Source organism: Halyomorpha halys, unplaced genomic scaffold (assembly GCF_000696795.3).
Source record: "Halyomorpha halys isolate HHAL.00 unplaced genomic scaffold, Hhal_1.1 Scaffold2523.1, whole genome shotgun sequence".
In the NCBI taxonomy this organism is placed as follows: Eukaryota; Metazoa; Arthropoda; class Insecta; order Hemiptera; family Pentatomidae; genus Halyomorpha; species Halyomorpha halys.
In genome coordinates, this window is record NW_027112922.1 from 108,370 (window position 1) to 127,438 (window position 19,069).

At 31.1% G+C, this 19,069-nt stretch overlaps 1 protein-coding gene across 1 annotated transcript; it reads left to right on the forward strand.

Annotated features, from left to right (window-relative positions):
• Nucleotides 1-222: 222 nt before the first annotated feature.
• RnrL (Ribonucleoside diphosphate reductase large subunit) lies at nucleotides 223-18,817 on the forward strand. The gene is made up of 13 exons (XM_014437419.3): nucleotides 223-563; nucleotides 711-799; nucleotides 873-1,050; nucleotides 1,166-1,326; nucleotides 5,035-5,237; nucleotides 5,324-5,549; nucleotides 5,677-5,918; nucleotides 12,931-13,282; nucleotides 14,417-14,638; nucleotides 14,733-14,945; nucleotides 16,521-16,616; nucleotides 17,697-17,885; nucleotides 18,482-18,817. The coding sequence occupies exons 1-13, from the start codon at nucleotides 503-505 to the stop codon at nucleotides 18,665-18,667; spliced, it is 2,418 nt and encodes an 805-aa protein (XP_014292905.1). The 5' UTR covers nucleotides 223-502; the 3' UTR covers nucleotides 18,668-18,817.
• The last annotated feature ends 252 nt before the right edge of the window (nucleotides 18,818-19,069 follow it).

Sequence of the window (19,069 nt, forward strand, 5' to 3'; positions counted from 1 at the left end):
CGATCGAACACGATGAGTGGACCATATGGACGAAGATGATTAGTCCAGGAAGCTCCCACTCTAAGTAACAAAAAGAACAGGAAGACTGAGAGTTAGATGTATAGGAGAATCAGAACTACTTAGAATAATAAGTTGTTGGCTGCACAAAACCGCAACGTTTGGCGAAAGTTGCAGGTGTGGTTTCGACATCGGGTTTTAGAGGCGTAAAGAAAAAAAAATGCAGGTTTTGAATTTCTCACCATGTGACCAAAATTTGAGGACTGTTTCGAAATTAACAATTAATGTATCAAATTAACAATGTATGACAGAAAGACACTAGAATTCAAAGCTTGGTTTCAACTTTGGCTATGAGAACAACCTATCTCTATGCTCTCATGAGATGAAAAATTCCCTCCAATATCTCTAACTTTTAAGCGCCAAGATAAGTATTTGTTGGTTGTTGTAACTGCTTCGTTGTGTTTTGGGAGCAATTTCTGTTCGTTCGTGTTAATAATTGTTCAATATGGTTTTTACTGTTAAAAAGAATGAATCTATTCGAAGCAAACTATATGTCATCAAAAGAGGTAATATTTAATCACTGTTTTTGTATAGCTATGAATTTAGCAATTCTGATTGGTAGTCCAACATTCAGCATTGCTTGCTTCCAAATTGAAGAAGTTGGTAATTCTGATGAGTGCTGATTTATTAACTTATATTATTGCTCTTTCCAGATAACCGCCAAGAAGAAATTCATTTTGACAAAATAACAAGCAGAATCTCAAAGCTATGCTATGGTTTAAATTTAGATTTTGTGGATCCAGTAAGTATTCTTAAATCTTTGTAAAAGTGATTACAATTTCCCTGAGCTAAGATTTTTTTATTGTACGTTTAAGATCGAGATCACTATGAAAGTTATTTCTGGTCTTTATCCTGGCGTGACTACGGTTGAGTTGGATAATCTTGCTGCTGAAACAGCTGCTACAATGACCACAAAACATCCTGATTATGCCTTACTTGCTGCTCGAATAGCTGTTTCAAATCTTCATAAAGAAACCAAGAAAGTTTTTAGCGGTCTGTAGACTATAACAAACAATGTATTTCTTGCATACATGCAGTAAACGTTTCTAAAGTAAACTTATTTTAAGAATTGATATACTGTTTTGGATAACTTATTTTTTGTTTATAGATGTAATGAATGATCTTTACTTAGTTGTAAGAGAAGGCACTGGAGACCCAGCTCCTATGATTTCCGATACTCATCATAAAATCATAATGAATAATGCTGATCGATTAAATTCTGCTATAATTTACGACAGAGATTATAATTATAACATTTTTGGTTTTAAGGTAATTTCATTCTGCTATATTATCTTGGAATGTTAAACTTTAAGGCCATTAATTATCACATACAGATTTGAGACAAGGTACTAACTTAGGCTATAACTAAAAAGTTTTAAGATGTTAATGATATTAACATTATTTTTTTCTTTTTCGGCTAAGACTCCTATTGGAGTCTTATACTGCCTAACCATGGTTGGGGATCAAAGTTTTTCATTTTGTGGGACCGCCACTCGATGAAATAGTCAACGTCCCAGGCCGGATTCGAACCAGTACCGCAAATAGACATTAAATTGGTAAGACTGTCTTAACCACTGAGCTAGGAACGGCCCATGTCTTTAATTCAATTATCAGAACACTAAGTATTACTATTTTTAAAAAGTATAGGTTTATTCATAATTGTATAAAAAAAAATGCTGTGTTTACTCACACAACTTTTCTTACTATTTTGGATACTAAGTCCAATAAAAAATTGTTTACTGTATCTTCCCAATACTGTTAGGATAGTGGGATCTGAAAGAAGCTAGCATGGTTATAATAATAATAGTAACAATCATAATTTATTTGTTTATGGGGAAACCTCTGTGCAAATAGAGTTAGCCTGCAAAGTACATAATTTAACAATCATTGTAATAATTTAATAGTAATAACAACAATATTCAAACTATTACATTATTATATAAGCTAATAACAAAACAGTATATCTAAGTGGTGAAGTAAAAATCATTTATATAAACTAATAAATTATAAATCAAATCATAATAATAGTCTCTAAAATTATTATATAAGCTAATAACAAACGGTATACCCAAACTGGGGTTTCTACATCAGAGTGCAAAAACGACATTGGAGTGGGAAAAAAAACAACTACATTAAAGTGAAAAACAAGACAAGAACGACATTACTTACTTAATGAAATAAAGAAACAAAAACTATACATCTTATTGAGGGTGTTCTGCTCTAAGTATGAGGCTCTGCACCACATAAATAAAATGAAGTTTAAGATTTGATTATAATACCCCTCTTATTCCTGTCAAACAGATCCGTTACTTAGGACTACATCTGGACAAACGACTGACATGGAATCCTCATACAAGATTAAAAGACAAGAAACTGCTCATCGATTCCGACTATTACAACATTTACTAGACAAACAGTCTAAAGTGCCAATCCATTACAAAGATCTAGATGACTATTATAAGGCCTATCTGGACATACGGAATTAAGCTATGGGGCTCCACTAAACCATTAAATTCCTTCCGAATCCAATCCTTACAGTCCAAAATCCTTCGTAAAATCCTTAATGCTCCTTACTTTGTCACTAATCAAGTCATCCATCAGGACCTCAATGTTATATATGTTGCCGATTTGGCCAGAACCAGATACCATTCCTTCAATGATAAACTTCTCAACCACCCAAATCCACTTGTTTCTAACCTAGCTTCATCTTCATCATGAAAGAAGATGGCCTTGAAATCTTCTCTAGAAATATTATTGGAGTTCTATCAGTGGGTAGATTCTCCACATGTTTGTATCATGTCACTATGTCACCTACAGCAAATTTACTTGTTGTATATATTTGTATACAGTTGTAAATAACAATAAATAAATTATAAAAAAAAAAAAGATCTGATTATGAGGGTATTGACGAAAATTCATACTATTGATTTTGTTTAATGTAGTTTAGTTTAGGCATGTATTAGATTCAGTTCTCATAATACGCGGGGAAGTTTGTTAAAAAATGGAAACAATCCTCCAGTGCCATTCCATCACAAGCTGGACATCACACACGCGGCACTCACTTTGCACAGAGCTTTCGCATACCCAAGTATTCATTCACAATATGTCCAGCAGGTTCCTTTGATATCTTTAGAGTCTATCTATCTCGATCAACATCACTTTACGGTCATCCAAAATTATGTTGTGGACTTTTTTGATGTTTTCAATGGTAACAGCCTCTATGGGGCGTCCACTGCATGCATCGTCCTCGGTGCTCATTTTTCTTTGTTTAAACTTAACAAACCACTTCTCAACAGTTGGTTTTCCTGGTGCAGAGTTTGAATAATGTTTACCAAGCCAAGCCTTGGCTTCAATAGTATATTTTTTTTTTTGCCAAAAAGCCATGCTTTACTAACACACAAAATTCTTTTTTATCCATTTTTTATTTTTTTCAAACTAACAAAAGTTTTTCACTCAAAATGCTATATCTATATCTATGCTATATCAAACTAATAGTCCGACAGCTGTCAAATTTATACACGTATCTTTTGAAGGTTAGGGCTAACTAAAAATCATATGGATTTAATACTAGTAGTGCCATGTATATGTCAGCCGATTTACTTTTCAGCCCAACGAAACCAATTGCCAAAAACAGATTTTTTGGACTCGTAAGAGAAATTTGACTTTTACAATTTCTATTTTTCTTTAGCTAGTAGCAGTTAAGAGATAGATAGTAAAAATTATATTGACACCAGGTAATAGTTTATTCTACAAATTTTTTTATGTTTTTATTTGGAATTGTGACCATTGTATGAATAATTTGAACCAAGGATAAAAAGTTTACACCATTCTCCCCTTTGTTTTCACAAACAAGTTTGAACAATTATGTACATAAATTCCCTTTGAAAATAGTGCAAGATCGATCTATACTCTGTTACAATCTACTGTCTTGTCTCATTCTATATATTAATTCCTGAATGAAAAAAAATTCAGGCTTTTTAAAGCGATTTATTATGATACTAGTTCACAACTGTTACAGCATGGTGGGTAGGTACGTAAAAAATTGACTATTGTTGTTGATTATAACACCTGACACCATGAAGTGACTTTTATCTATCTAAAGTGGAGGAATAAGTTGGCAGAAAAAGAGAAGCTAGAAAGGGCAGGCCTTATGAAGGATCAGAGGTGTGGCAGAGGAGTAGGTTAAGAGTACGAGCCAATCACTAGCTGCCTTCTGTTTCAGCTTAGATTACAAGGGCGAATATTTGTATCAATCTCAACATAACCCTGTGCTCCGTTGGCATGAGGATGCTTCACTTTTGCTTTGAAGGAGAGAAGGGATATGCCACTCCCTGGTTAATATACCTGACCTCAGTTGAATAGGATAATTGGGATTTGTTTATGTTTTTTGGAATAGGGGAGCTAGCTGTTGATTAACTTCTGTTAAACAAATTAAAGGAAAAATAATAATATAGGTTATATAACCCAAACTAATAGAGCATTGCATATAAGTGACTCATGATTATGGGATGACATTTTTGTCCTGTTACCCAGTTCATTCTTCAAATCATAGTCAATTATTCAATATTAAAATTGGAATGCTGCTTGAAACAATTAACTACCTAGACTGCAGCATTTTTTTTTTTTCACTTCTAAGTAGCTTTATTAATTTAGTGGTTTTTCATAAAGGGATTATTATTGTGATATATTATGAACCTGTAGGAATTCCATTATAAGTTTTATTTAAATTAATATTGATTAGTGCTCTTTTTTTCAATTAAAGTATCAGTAATATCGGCTATGTTACTTATTTATTGCTTTGTTACAATTTGGAGAGAGTATATCTCGCCTGCTTATTTAATTCCAACTTTGAAGTTTTATTACTTGGGTTTATTTGGAATTAAAAGTATACATAATATATAGATTTGAACATAATTCATGGAAAACTTTAAATTTACTTAATTGAATTGTTTTAATTTTGTTATGATTTTTCTTTAGACACTGGAAAGGTCATATTTACTTCGAATTAGTGGCAAAGTTGTTGAAAGACCTCAACACATGTTGATGAGGGTTGCTGTTGGAATCCATGGTGAGGATATAGATGCTGTTATTAAAACATACAATTTGCTCTCTGAAGGATATTTTACACATGCCTCACCCACATTATTCAGTGCTGCAACTCCGAAGCCTCAGCTTTCCAGGTTATAACGAGTTAAATGTGATATTGAACAAAACTGAAGATTTATCTGCTTATATAATAGTTCATACTTTTTTATTTTTACTTTAGTTGTTTTCTACTAGCCATGCAAGAGGACAGTATTGAAGGTATTTATAATACTCTGAAACAATCAGCATTAATATCCAAAACTGCTGGAGGCATTGGTGTGCATGTCCATTGCATCAGAGCTAAAGGGACATTTATTGCTGGCACGAATGGTATTTCAAATGGTCTTGTCCCAATGTTAAGAGTTTTTAATAATACAGCTCGATATGTTGATCAAGGAGGTAATAAGGTGAGGCAGTATACTTTTCACCATTTATATTAATTGTTAAGGTTACTTTGTTCATAATTTAAACAATTATATTAAATAAAATAAACTACTTTTTATTATTCAATTAACAGTAAAGTTTTAATTTCAGAGACCAGGTGCATTTGCGGTTTATCTTGAGCCTTGGCATGCAGATATTTTTGAATTCCTTGATTTAAAAAAGAATACTGGTAAAGAAGAAGTACGTGCTAGAGATCTGTTCTATGCCCTTTGGATACCAGATTTGTTTATGGAACGTGTACAGTCTAATGGAAAATGGAGTCTAATGTGTCCCCATATCTGTCCTAAGTTGGCTGATACTTGGGGTAAAGAATTTGAGAAAATTTATACAGGGTAGGTTAATTGTTTCTTTTTCATGTGAATAATATTTTTATTACTTCTCAAACAAATAAAAAAATATTTTAATCTAAAGTTAATTATAAACCCATTGATTGTTACTATAAACCAGTTTTATAAAGTGGACCTTCAGCTTAAGGTGACAAAAAGAGAATTTATTTATGGAGGTTGGTTGAACAAGAGAGAATTGTTAAACACTAAATCTATTGTTATTACAGATATGAAGGGTGGCCAACATAGAACATTTATTGTTAAAGATATTTAAATAAATTTTGATGGGAGTTTAATGATGATGTTAGTTGAGTGCTTTTTTATATGTTTCATTGAATCCTGGTACTGGTGGTCTTTTTGGTATACCTTCATTCATTGATATTGGTGCATTAGATGCTTGTATGATTGCGTTTGTAATAGTTTTGTATCCTTTTTTGATTCTCTTGGAGGAATAGGAGGTAGAGAAGCTCGGAAAGAAAAGAAAGACCAATCAGCCCTGTTTAATATCAATATAGGTTTAATTCAAAGTGAAAAATTTATATTTTTAAGTTTGATAAGAATCGGTAAATGGTCCATTCTATACAACTGTAGACCCTTGAAATGAAAAGAGAAAGGTCAATGGAAGAATACATTCTGTAACTGGAGCTAAGGAAGGTGGGTTCTCCAAAGTTTAGAATTAGATCTAAGATCAATGAAATTTTTTGTTATTTTACCTCATTAGTTTGTGTCTTGCGAGTTCCATAAGGGGTTATGCCCATTAAGATCTTGAATGTACAGAAGGACAGTTGGTTTCATAAATATATATATATATATATATATATATATATATATATATATATCACATTAGGACTCTATTGATGACCGATCTTGTGGGAGGTAGATGTTAAAAACAGAAAATATGAAGCCTAAGTGGATAGAGTCTACTACAACTTGAAGGTGAGAGTTAATTTATTCCGAATACAAGGGTTTATGAATGGCAACTAGAACTCTACGGCTCTGATTAGAAATAAGATCATCTTTTCTATAAATTTCAAATTTATTTTCGTTAATGTGCTGAGAGTTTCCTGAAGGGCTAAACAGATTGGGTTTGTGTCATTTATTATAATTTTTAAATCATTGAAATTTAGATTTCAACCCCTTACAATTCCATTCAATTAAGGGCATTTAATTATAAAGAGAGAGAAAAATACAGGAGATATTAATTTGGTAATTAATGAATATCATCTTTAATTTATGGAATTATTTTTTACCTGTGGTTTTTTCTTAGGCTATCCTTTTATAGATGAATCGTCTGCCACCACTGCCAAATTAACTAATTGTTCTGGTGGAGTGAGAGATGGTATAGGAGTGTTGGAAGAAGTAGTGAGGCTAAGAAATGGAGTGGGATGAAGAGGTGGTGGGTGTTTGAATAGTTGGATGGAGGTGAGGAGGTAGTAAGGGATAACGAGGTGGGTGGTATTGAGGGTTGAAAGTGATAAAGGGACTAAGGAGGTGGATGGGGGTGAGGGTTGAAAGTGGTGGAAGGATTGAGAGTTTAGAAATTTTTAGGGAAGAGATAGTGCAGGGTAGGAAGGTTTTGAAGTCATTGTCTCTGTTTCTACTGATTTTGAATGGAAATGAAAGGCCGGAATACCTGCTTTAGTGTGCATTTGGTAGTAGGAGAGATAGCAATAATGAAATCTACCTGACTAATATATAAATTATGGCCTTAGTGAGATTTCAGCTGACAAAGGCCATAACTGGTGATCGAGTAGATCAGCTGATCGAAGAAGTATATATAGAAGCACCGAACACAGTAAAAGTCAGTCTCATTTATGCAGTCAGAGAGTATTCTGCTAACCTTTTCGGTTTTTATTAGTTTTTCCTTACAAACACTTAAATAAATAATAAGTATATATATATACAGCTTGAGTCGTTCCCCTCTTTTTCTCAGAATCTCGGTATTTATCAAAACACTACGGGACATTTCGTTAAGAGACGCCTACTCAAGGCAACATACAACAATATATTCAATATATTTCGTCACTTCTATAGCAACCTACAAAAAATGATCAAACCCCTAACCAACCGATCTCCAACTTACTCCCAGGTGACCAAACCAACATGGAAACTGCCCTCTTTCAACATCATCTTTAAAAGGTCACAGAAGAATTAATAAATGTAGTAATGCCCAAGAAACTAAAGATAGATATTAACAAAATTTTGACTAAAAAAGACTCAATTTTAGTCCGAATCTTATTCTGAACAAGAAAAAGACATTAAAAAAAAAAAATTAGAACATGAACAGGATAGAACCTGATTATACTGGAAACTAAAAAGTAAAAATGAAATTAATATTCAAAGATGTGATGATGGAGAACTTGGTCGAGCATCTGGTGAGTCAGAACGAGGTGTTAGAGTTCGAACTGAGTGCCATCAGACACGTTATCTTGCTGAAAAACCAGCGCACTCAGAAAACTCATGCCGACATAGAAAAATATGCACTGACTATAACCAAATTGACCTACAACAAAGTATATGTAGGACACAAGAAGCACTGGGCAGAAGATTACTTGAGGATTCAGTGCTGTACCAAGTGCTGCAAGTTCCATCACTCCAAGGAACAGTGCCGAAGGGTGCTCACCTGCCCCAAATGTAGTGGCAACTTAAGCATAAGGGCATAAGTGTCCCAATTGCACAAATTTTAATAGACATATTAGTTAAGACAAAAACAAAGTAGACACTGAACACTCTGCTCTTGATCGAAAATGACACTCTTACATTAGAGAAATCAACAAACTATCCCAAAATACTGACTACCAACTTAAATACAACATGAACAATATACTAAAGATGAATCAACTAAATACTCATCATTCGAAAATATCGACCGACTACCTAAATCACTTCATACAAAACAAAAACATTGACATCACACTGATTTAAGAACCATACACAAGAGATTACAAAGTTACAAGATATTCACACATTTTTCAGCTTTATTACACACATGACGCCCGACCTAGATCTGCAATAATAATCAACAACCAATATTATTATCTTAGCATAGTGACTCCGACTTCATTACTATTGAAATAACAATCAATGAGACAAAATTAATATTGATATGTGCATATTTTAATGAAAAATTAGACATTAACAAAGACCTTGAAAAAATAGATAGTGGTACAAAACAATATAATAATTATATGTATCGACTCTGTCGATCATTCTTTTGGCACGATACAAAGCTGACTCCCAGAGGACAAATTTTAGAATCATATATAATTTCCAGTAACCTGATTCTGCTTAATAAACCTTCCAGGATGACTACTTTTGAAGGGTCATGGATAAAAAGCAATGTATACTTAACCTTATGCTCTCCTAATGCAACCAACTTTATACAGAATTTGAAAATACTTTATGACCAAAACTTTTCAGATTATAACTCAATATACTTTGAAATTACATTGAAAAGACTACACAAACGGTATACATACAACATAACCAAATCTGGTGATTGGTCAAATTTTGAAACAATCTCGCCATCCAATTTAAGAAATACTTTAAAATTGATAGCACATTCTCGCTATCTCTGACTGAAAACCAAATCGTACAAACTATTCCTTACCACAATGTGAACATGACAATTGACCAATTTAACAAAGCAGTATTAAAAGCATGTAATGTAAATTTTAAAACAACAAATAAGAAATTTTTGAATGACAAAAAAGCATCAATCAGTACCATGGCGGAGTACTGAATTAAAAAAGTTAAGGAAAACCCCTAACAAGCTTAGGAGATCATAAAAAAAGACAAAAACAGACGCCCAGTTAAGAGAACAACGTAAACAAGACTACTTGAACAGTCGACACGAATAATAGGCTCTATTAAAACAATCAAAAATCTCATCCTGGAAGAAATATTGCATTGAGGAATCAAATCCATGGAACTGGGTCTGCTGGGCCTACAAATATCTACCAACACCTTAAAAAATCAGGATGTCTTAAGAGCCATATAAAATGACGAAAACAATCATACTTTGAACCTCAAAGAAACTTTAGAATATGCACTAAATTCTTTAACTAAACAAGACACAACTGTCAATGAAATACAAGAATGAACACACATAAGAACAAGGTGCAAAATAACCACCCACAACATACAATGACAGTCCATTAGAGCAGATAGAGATATTAAAAATCATAAAAGACTTAAATAAAAAGAAAACACTGGGACATGACAAAATCAATACCTACATCTTACAGCATATTACAGAAAGCTACCTTTTATTAATCACATGTATTTACCAACTAATTTCGGAGCAGTCAATCATACTGAAAATATGGGAAAAAGGACTACTACACATTATACCAAAACGAGACTCTAACAAACTCCAACCAATAACAATCCTACCTGTAACGAGCAAGGTTCTAGATAAACTAATCAATAACAGACAAATGCACTATCTCACAACTTAGGGAATACTCCATTAGTTTGGTTTCATGCCACTAAAAGCACGATTGATGCTTTATACAAGACCAAAACTTATATTGAAAATGCTCTAATAATAAATTCAAATTGTCTCATGGTTAAACTAGATATTGTAGGAGCTTTCGACAGTGAGTGGGCACCAATTGTATTAGAAAACTTAAGAAAATATAATTGCTCAAAAAAACATCTTTTTACTAATTTCTAATTTCTTCGAAGAAAGGACAATGGAAATCAGAACTAAATACTACAAACTTAACAAAGACCTCATGACTGGTATTCCACAAGGCTCATGCCTTTCTCCAACACTCTGGAATATCCTTCTCAACACACTTTTCGAATTACAAATTTGTACTTACCTGACAGAGTACAAATTTTATCCTATGCTGACGACATTCTGCTATTAGTAACGGACAAACATTTCACAAGACTACAAGTTCTGACTAACCAAGCACTTATAATCTTAGAAAATTTGGTCAAAAATAATAAACTTTAATTCAACACAGACAAGACAAAATACATGATTTTTACAAGAAAACAGAAATGACCCAACTTAATCATTAGACTGTACTCCAAAACACTGCAACAAACAATGACTTATCTTAGTCTAACTTTTGATAGGAGACTAAACTGGAAAAAACATATGGACACAATCGTAAATAAATCCCTGAGGACAATAAATGCCCTTACTATTGCCATAAGACTCACTTGGGGACTGGGGAGCCAGGTTCTAAAAGTCATCTACAAATGCGCAATAATCCTGAAACTGCTGTATGCAATAACTGTATGGGATCAGGTGCCTAGAAGCCGACCAACCTCTCCTAACTGCAACTAGTACAAAGAATAATGGAAATAAGAATAAGCAAAGCCTTTAAGACCATATCATATGATCCTTCTTGCATTCTAGCAGGCATTTCACCCATGTATAATTACAATGTACAAAATTAAAAAAACATGCAACAGGATACAATGACAATATTGAACCGGGACAGACTATAGAACTAAGGCCACATCCATCAATTATTGCCTAACTCAAACAATACATGAAAGAAAATGTGGAGCCTCAGGCAGACATTGTGGAAATTTACACATATGGAAGCAAGTAAGAACATTATACAGACTGTGCCTTTACCACTGGAAATAATAACAATTACTATGAAGAACATTACAGACTCGATCGAAAATGCTCAAATAATCAAGCAGAAAAACTGGCAGCATTAAAATATACAGACTGCATATTAAAACATACAAAGTTTCAGTTGTATTTTGTATTGTATTCTTCTTTCTATTGTATTTCTCTCTTTATTGCATTGTAATAATATTTTATGTATATAATATGCTTTTTGCATGGTGTATACACAAATTACTAAAATATACACCTCTTCAGTAGGGTTTACTACAGAGGAGAAAAAAATATATATTTACATATTTCCAGAACATTTCATAGCTTCTCTATCTAATTTCAAAAATGTGTTAGGATTTTTTCAATTTAAAATATTTTTGGCTTCACTGAATGAGACCTTATTAATTTTTTGGATTGCCTTAATTTCTTTCTGCAATTTGGAACTAGAACATTTGAGGTGTAAGGCATTGTCTTTCTTTGTACTTAATGCATTGCACCTAGATAAGCATCTAGATAGCTTTTCGTAGATCGAGTTTTCTTTATGACTGGCCTCACCACAGTAGGTACAGACTGACTTTTTTACAGTTTTGTTGGGTGTGAAAACCTTATACAATTGTAGCAGTGGTGAGGGTTGTGAACATCAACCTTGACAGTCAAAAATCCCACTTTAATTATTCAGGGGGCTGAGAAAACAGTTTATTTATAAATTTATTTTAAATAAGAGATGAAATTTGTTATATAAACAAAAACTACTTAAAATTTAAATCATACAGTATACATATAAATTAAGCATTAGATTACAAAATATAAATTTGTTTAGAAATATCATAAAATACTCGATTGATGGTATTCTAATTGAAGTCTATATTTATTGAAATGATCCCTGTTTGATGAGTCTTCTTAATAATTTTACATTTCACTTGAATTACCTGTAAATACTTTAGTTTGAAAGTTTTTGTAATTATTGGATCATGATCACTCATTACATCTAATTAACAATTTCACTGCTTACTTCTGCTGTCAAAATTATCCTTTTTGACTTTTATAAATTAGCAAAAATACTTTCACAATAGTTTTTAAAATAAATCAACTTTTTCTGATCAGATTTATACACATCTCACTACTTTGAGTTCTTAGGAGAGACAGCTGTTCTGTCTTCATCATGATTAAAATAGAGTGGTACCCTGTAGATAAGTCCACTCTTTATATTTGAAATATCAATCTACTGACTTATACTTCCTCATAGCATCATCATCATTATCTGTGGTGCTACAACTTTTGCAGAGTCAAGGCCTCCCACAACTTCTATAACGAATAACTCGTAATATATAATCATAGAATAACTTGTAATTCCTCTTCTATATTACCTTATTTATTTAGGGGACAATAATTCTCAGAATAAAAGTCATTTTATTTTTATTTCAGTTATGAAAATGAAGGCCGCTTTGTAAAACAAGTTGAAGCTCGTGATCTCTGGAAAGCTATCATTGAATCTCAAGTTGAAACTGGTGTACCTTACATGTTGTATAAAGATTCTTGCAATAGGAAATCAAATCAGAAAAATCTAGGAACTATTAAGTGTAGTAATCTTTGTACTGAAATTATTGAATATACTTCTTCAGATGAAATTGCTGTTTGTAATTTAGCATCAATTGCATTAAGTAAATTTATGAAAGCTGATAAAACCTGTGATTTTGAAAAGTTGAAAGCTGTAACAAAGGTTGTTACATGGAATCTAAATAAGATAATAGACATAAATTATTATCCTGTCAAGGAGGTAATTCATCACTTATTCTATTTTTTTCTATATAATTACAAACTAATTCAAAAGCGTAAATTAATTTTCTTATTGATACAATTGAACCACTGTTTACCGAATCTCAAAGATTTAAAAAAAAAAAATTATATTAAGAGATTCGTTATACTGATGTGTGGAATACTAAACATTTGTTATATTAAAATCTATTTTTCAAAACTTCCTAAGTAAATTTTAAACCAACTCTAAATTCCATTTTTAATTTCTAATTGTACTTTAGAACCATAGGATTAACAAAATAAACTATAAAAAACAAATTTATTGACTATTAAAAAAAAATATTTGAAGAACTTAAATTTTCATATTTTTTAACTCTAAAAGAATTTTTCAATGTTAAAATAGTTGAAAAACTAAGTTTCCAAAACTAAAGAATAAAAAAAGTATTTATTAATGTCATTATTCTATGACTACAAACATTATTTATATGAGCAGTGGTCACAATAATAAGCAATTAGTCACATGTCATCTTCGTTTTTCTGTCTCTTTCTTTTTCACTGAAAAAGCAAATCTCACGTATGTGTCTTAAATATTGAAGATAAGGTCATTCTGTGGAACAAAGGTTTGCGATTTTTTTTTTTTTTTTTTTTTTTTTTCAAAGTATATGTGATATGCATTTATGTAGCTATAAACTGTCCCTTCCATGAGAAATTCCTTCTGCGTATTTTCTCTTTAGTTATTTTTAAGATCTCTATTATTGATTAAGAAATTACTATTATCCTGAAAAAACTGTATCAATATTTTATTATATTTGAAAATGTTTTCACAATTATTTCATTGTGAGAAACAAATATGTGACATTCTTGGATATGGAGATTGGATTTAAGGATTAATTACAGGCTATTAAGACCCTCTTTCACTAGTATTATTTTTCTTAATTAGTATTATTTATTAATTTATTTATTTAATTAGTATTATTTTTCTTTTGGTTTAGCAATTGTTACATTATAGTTTTTGTTCATGACTTCTTGACATTTCATGAATATTTTACTAATCATTAAATTCTATTTAATTGTTGTATAATTTAATATTAATAAGTGAATCAAAAATAGATTATTCAAAAAAAGTTTTTCTTGTAAATTTATGCTTGATTTTCAGGCTCAAAGATCTAACATGAGACATCGTCCTATTGGCATTGGAGTTCAAGGGCTTGCTGATTTATTCATTCAAATGAGGTTGCCATTTGAAAGTGAAGCTGCTGGACTTCTGAACAAACAGATTTTTGAAACTTTGTATTATGGTGCACTTGAGGCTAGTTGTGAATTGGCTGAAGAATATGGACCATATGAGACTTACAGTGGATCGCCGGCCAGTCAAGGGGTAAATTGTTTAGTATTTAAGACTTAGTTTCTTAATACTCAAAGAAAAATAATAGCTAAGAATATTTATTGACAATTTTTTTTTATTTTTTAAGATCTTGCAGTATGATATGTGGAATATTACTCCAACTGATCTTTGGGATTGGGCTGCATTGAAAGAAAAAATTTCAAAACATGGATTACGGAATTCTTTGCTTATCGCACCCATGCCAACTGCTTCTACTGCTCAAATTTTAGGCAATAATGAATCATTTGAACCATACACATCTAATATTTATACAAGAAGAGTACTTTCTGGTGAATTTCAGGTAATATGATAGAATATAATATACTGATACTTAAGAAACTATTGAATTTTTACGATTTATATATATTTACTATTTAATATTTATATTTTTACATATTTAATACTTTATTAAATATTTTTATATATCCTAATTTATATTATATTCATATATTTACTATTTAATACTTTGAGATTAGGTATTTATCTTCTAGCTATTGCATGTAACTTTTCTGTGTTTTCTTCAATTTAATGTTATAAAATATTTAGTATGATTACCAGGTATCTGTTTCTTGAAGTTCTATGGATTAGAATGAAGCTCTTTCAATAAAATTCACAATGTTGTTCGAACACTCATGAATTTTATGATCCCTGTGATTTTAAGTCATGCAGGTCTGTGTCTGTCCCATTTCAGTTTCTAGTATTTAACTCATAGACCGCCGACAAGACAATTTGTATTTTGCTTTCCAGCTAGTAGTTCACCAACTACAAGTTATGTTGTTTTAATCCCATATTTGTGCTGCTATGATAAATTTCTTGAAATGTAGCAAAGGAAAAACAACAAATAAAAACTAGAAGATAAATCATAGTTATCTGTTAAGTCTCCATTCAGATTAGTACTGTCATTTGGGAATCACAAGGAAATTAAATAAACATTGCCCTGGGATGACAAAAAAACAAACTATCTATATTCGGAAAGGTTTCATAATGTTATCTAGTATAGATAGATTGACACGAGAACAGATATAATCGATAGATTGATACATAACATTAGCATCCAAGACAAGAACACAAACTATAACTTACCTCGTTTGTGAGAGTCAATGTCTTAATTTGGTTCAGGTCTTTTTTACCCCGCCATAAAATCTTCCAATTCTAATTTTCCTTAAGCTACTCCTTTGGTATCCAGGTATACAGTCTCAGTGATATTTACCTGGCTGAGTATTCAACATGATATTTTGTACTCCAATACCATAAGTTTAATATTATTGTATTAAGAAGATAGGGTCTATAAGATTTTGAGGCTTATGTAAGCTGTTGCTAGTTTTGTCGGACACGGATCTGACATAGTCATCCTGATTGGGTTGATGAGCATCATTACCGTGTCAAGTTGCTCTGAAATTTGTGGGACAGATGGTGTATTATAATTTATAATTTTGTGATCGATACTTATCTTTAAAATAGTTCAAAGGCTTCAATTTCTCGCCATACTAGAGCATGCTAATTAACTTTAAACAGATGGAAGTTTTTAAATTTTTCAGAAAGTTGTTGATACTCAACTAGTACATCGTTGTCTCTGTAGAGGTACTGAAGATTTATAAAGTGAGCATTTTTTTCTAATTCTATTGGCTTGCACTTTTCTATTCTTGTTTATACTCTCTGATACCCAGATTTTTTAATGTTTATAATTATCTTTTAAGGAATCAAGCTCTGGTTTTAGTTCCTTATACATTTTCTAAAATTATTTATTATATTCATAACAAGCTCAAACTCTAGGGATTAATATTACAAAATTCACTTCAGTAGTTCAATAGTTTATTAAATTATAGTTTAAATATTATTTAATCATTTTAATAGCATGTCATAACTTGGTGTATAGGTTGTAAATCATCACCTGCTTAGAGACTTGGTGGATCTAGGTTTGTGGGATGATGAAATGAAGAATGCTCTCATCGAAAACAACGGATCCATACAGGTTATTTATTTTTTAAAAAATATTTATAATCTTATTTTAAATTTTTAATCAGTCCCAAATGAATGATTATCTGAAATATTGTAATTTTTTTGGTGGATTTGTGAGAGCATGTCCCATCATCTTTTAAACTTTGAGTTCATTGATTCCCAAAGCTTATGGCCATCAATGCAGTTGTTGAAAATGGGGGAACCACTCACCAGATAAATTCATTGAATAATTGATCAAATCACCTGATCATTATGGCAAATATAGGAGAAAAGGTTAAAATAATAAGGTATTGTTTATAACCTGTATTTCAATTTCAAAAAGGATTGTTATTCTATTGTTTACCAGTAGCTTTCTAGTATTCTGATTTAACTGGTACAAAGAAGTTAGTTGATCTAGTAAGCACGTACATATCCGAATCATTTCAAATCAGACTTAATTTCTAGTCCTTCTTTTCAGAAACTTGTTAGTTAGAATTCATAAAACTATCATAGTTCCTACTGAACTTCACGGATGTGAAATCTGAATATAAATATGAAGAAGATGATCAGAGTTGCGGTCGAAAAGAACAAAAATAGTTAACAACTATTTATTTTCCGACGTTTCGCCCCACTTTGTGGGGATTCATCAAGGCTAAAAAGATACAAAAACAAATAGGAACATTTTGAAATTGTAAGATAATATGATACAAAAAAGTAATTTAAGGTAGGGTAAAAATAAGTGAAAAGAAAATTTTATGGAAATATAAGAAAGGAAGAAATAAAATTGTAATTATATTAAATACAAAGATTCTTTTCACTTATTTTTACAAAATATTAACCCTACCTTAATTTACCTTTTTGTATCTTATTATCTTATTATTTCAAAATTTTCATAGTTGTTTTTGTATCTTTTTAGCCCTGATGAATGAAGCCCTACAAAGTGGGTGAATGTCGGAAAATAAATAGCTGTTAACTATTTTTGTTCTTTTTGACTGCAACCCTGACTATCTTCTTCATATTTGAAATTATACAGTCTATTATCTATAGTTATAGTAGAATATTTTTACTCTATTATGTTCATTTTAGATTAATTTATAATTCATTTTCTCCCCAGAATATTCCTAGAATACCCGACGATCTGAAAGCTATTTACAAAACTGTTTGGGAAATAAAGCAGAGACGAATCTTAGAGATGGCTGCTGAACGTGGTGCATTTATAGATCAGTCACAGTCTCTGAATGTGCATATCGCTGAACCAACATTTGATAAACTCACCTCTATGCATTTTCATGCATGGAAATTGGTTAGTGTTTATTTGTTCTATTATTGATTTAAAATAATTCTAACCAGCAATGGGAGGCTATGCACGCGGAACCACCAATTTTAATGAAACTTTTTTTTGTGATACTAGTTTAATAAATAGTAGAAATGTGCCTGAAGATTCTTACCAATGAGCCCTAGGAGTTAGGAAAAACAAATTTTAGACATTTATGTTTATTGTCGTATATTGCTGTATGTATTATATTATGTATGTACATCATATGTAGATTTTTCAACCTAGTATCACCAAAAAAATGTTTCATTGAAATCAGTGATTTCCTTGTAAGTATTATCTAAGCTTATTGTGTTATGGGTTCTATTTAGTAGCAGAGATCATAGGAGTGTTATTCTAAGATGCTATAAAATTTTTAATGTACTTTGAAACAATAAAAATCTACTTATGTTTTGAGCCTCCTGTTTAGTTTTTAAAATACTGCTTAACTTATAAGTAAAAATGCAAACAGTAATAAGTTTAAGGTTTAATCTTAATAAATAATGCCCTTTTGTTTACTCATGCATTTGCTGTCACTCATAGATGGTAATTTATAAACCTAGATTTTATTTTTTATTTTTTTTTAGGGTTTAAAAACAGGAATGTACTACCTTCGGACAAAGCCTGCTGCTAAAGCCATTCAATTTACTTTAGATAAATCCAAAGCATTAGCTGCAGTTCAGAATGGAACAAAGAAAGAAAATAATTTTAATATGGAGGCACTTGTTTGTTCATTACAAAATAAAGATGATTGTCTCGCTTGTGGGTCGTAACATTCATTTTAAATACTGTAAGATTACATAATTTGTTTAGTGATTAATTAAGTTTATAATTTTAAGAATGATATAAATATAGTATTAAGATTTTTAAAAATATATATATGCAGTTCTTATAACATAATGCTTTAAATTAGGTTTGTAATATAATTATGAACCCAAAGTAAAAATAAAATTTGTTATATTAAGCTGTTGTTTTCCTTTTTAATTAATGTTGTACTTTTTCTATGTGATGAAATGTATATGTTTGTATTTTGAAATGTTTTTTTTTATCCTTTACTTGTTTAATATAGAAAAAAATACATACATTAAAAATAATAATGAGAAGATGGTTGGGGTTTTGGTCAATAAAAAACACTAACAATTTGAGAGAACTGATTTAATAGTGTCAACGTTTCG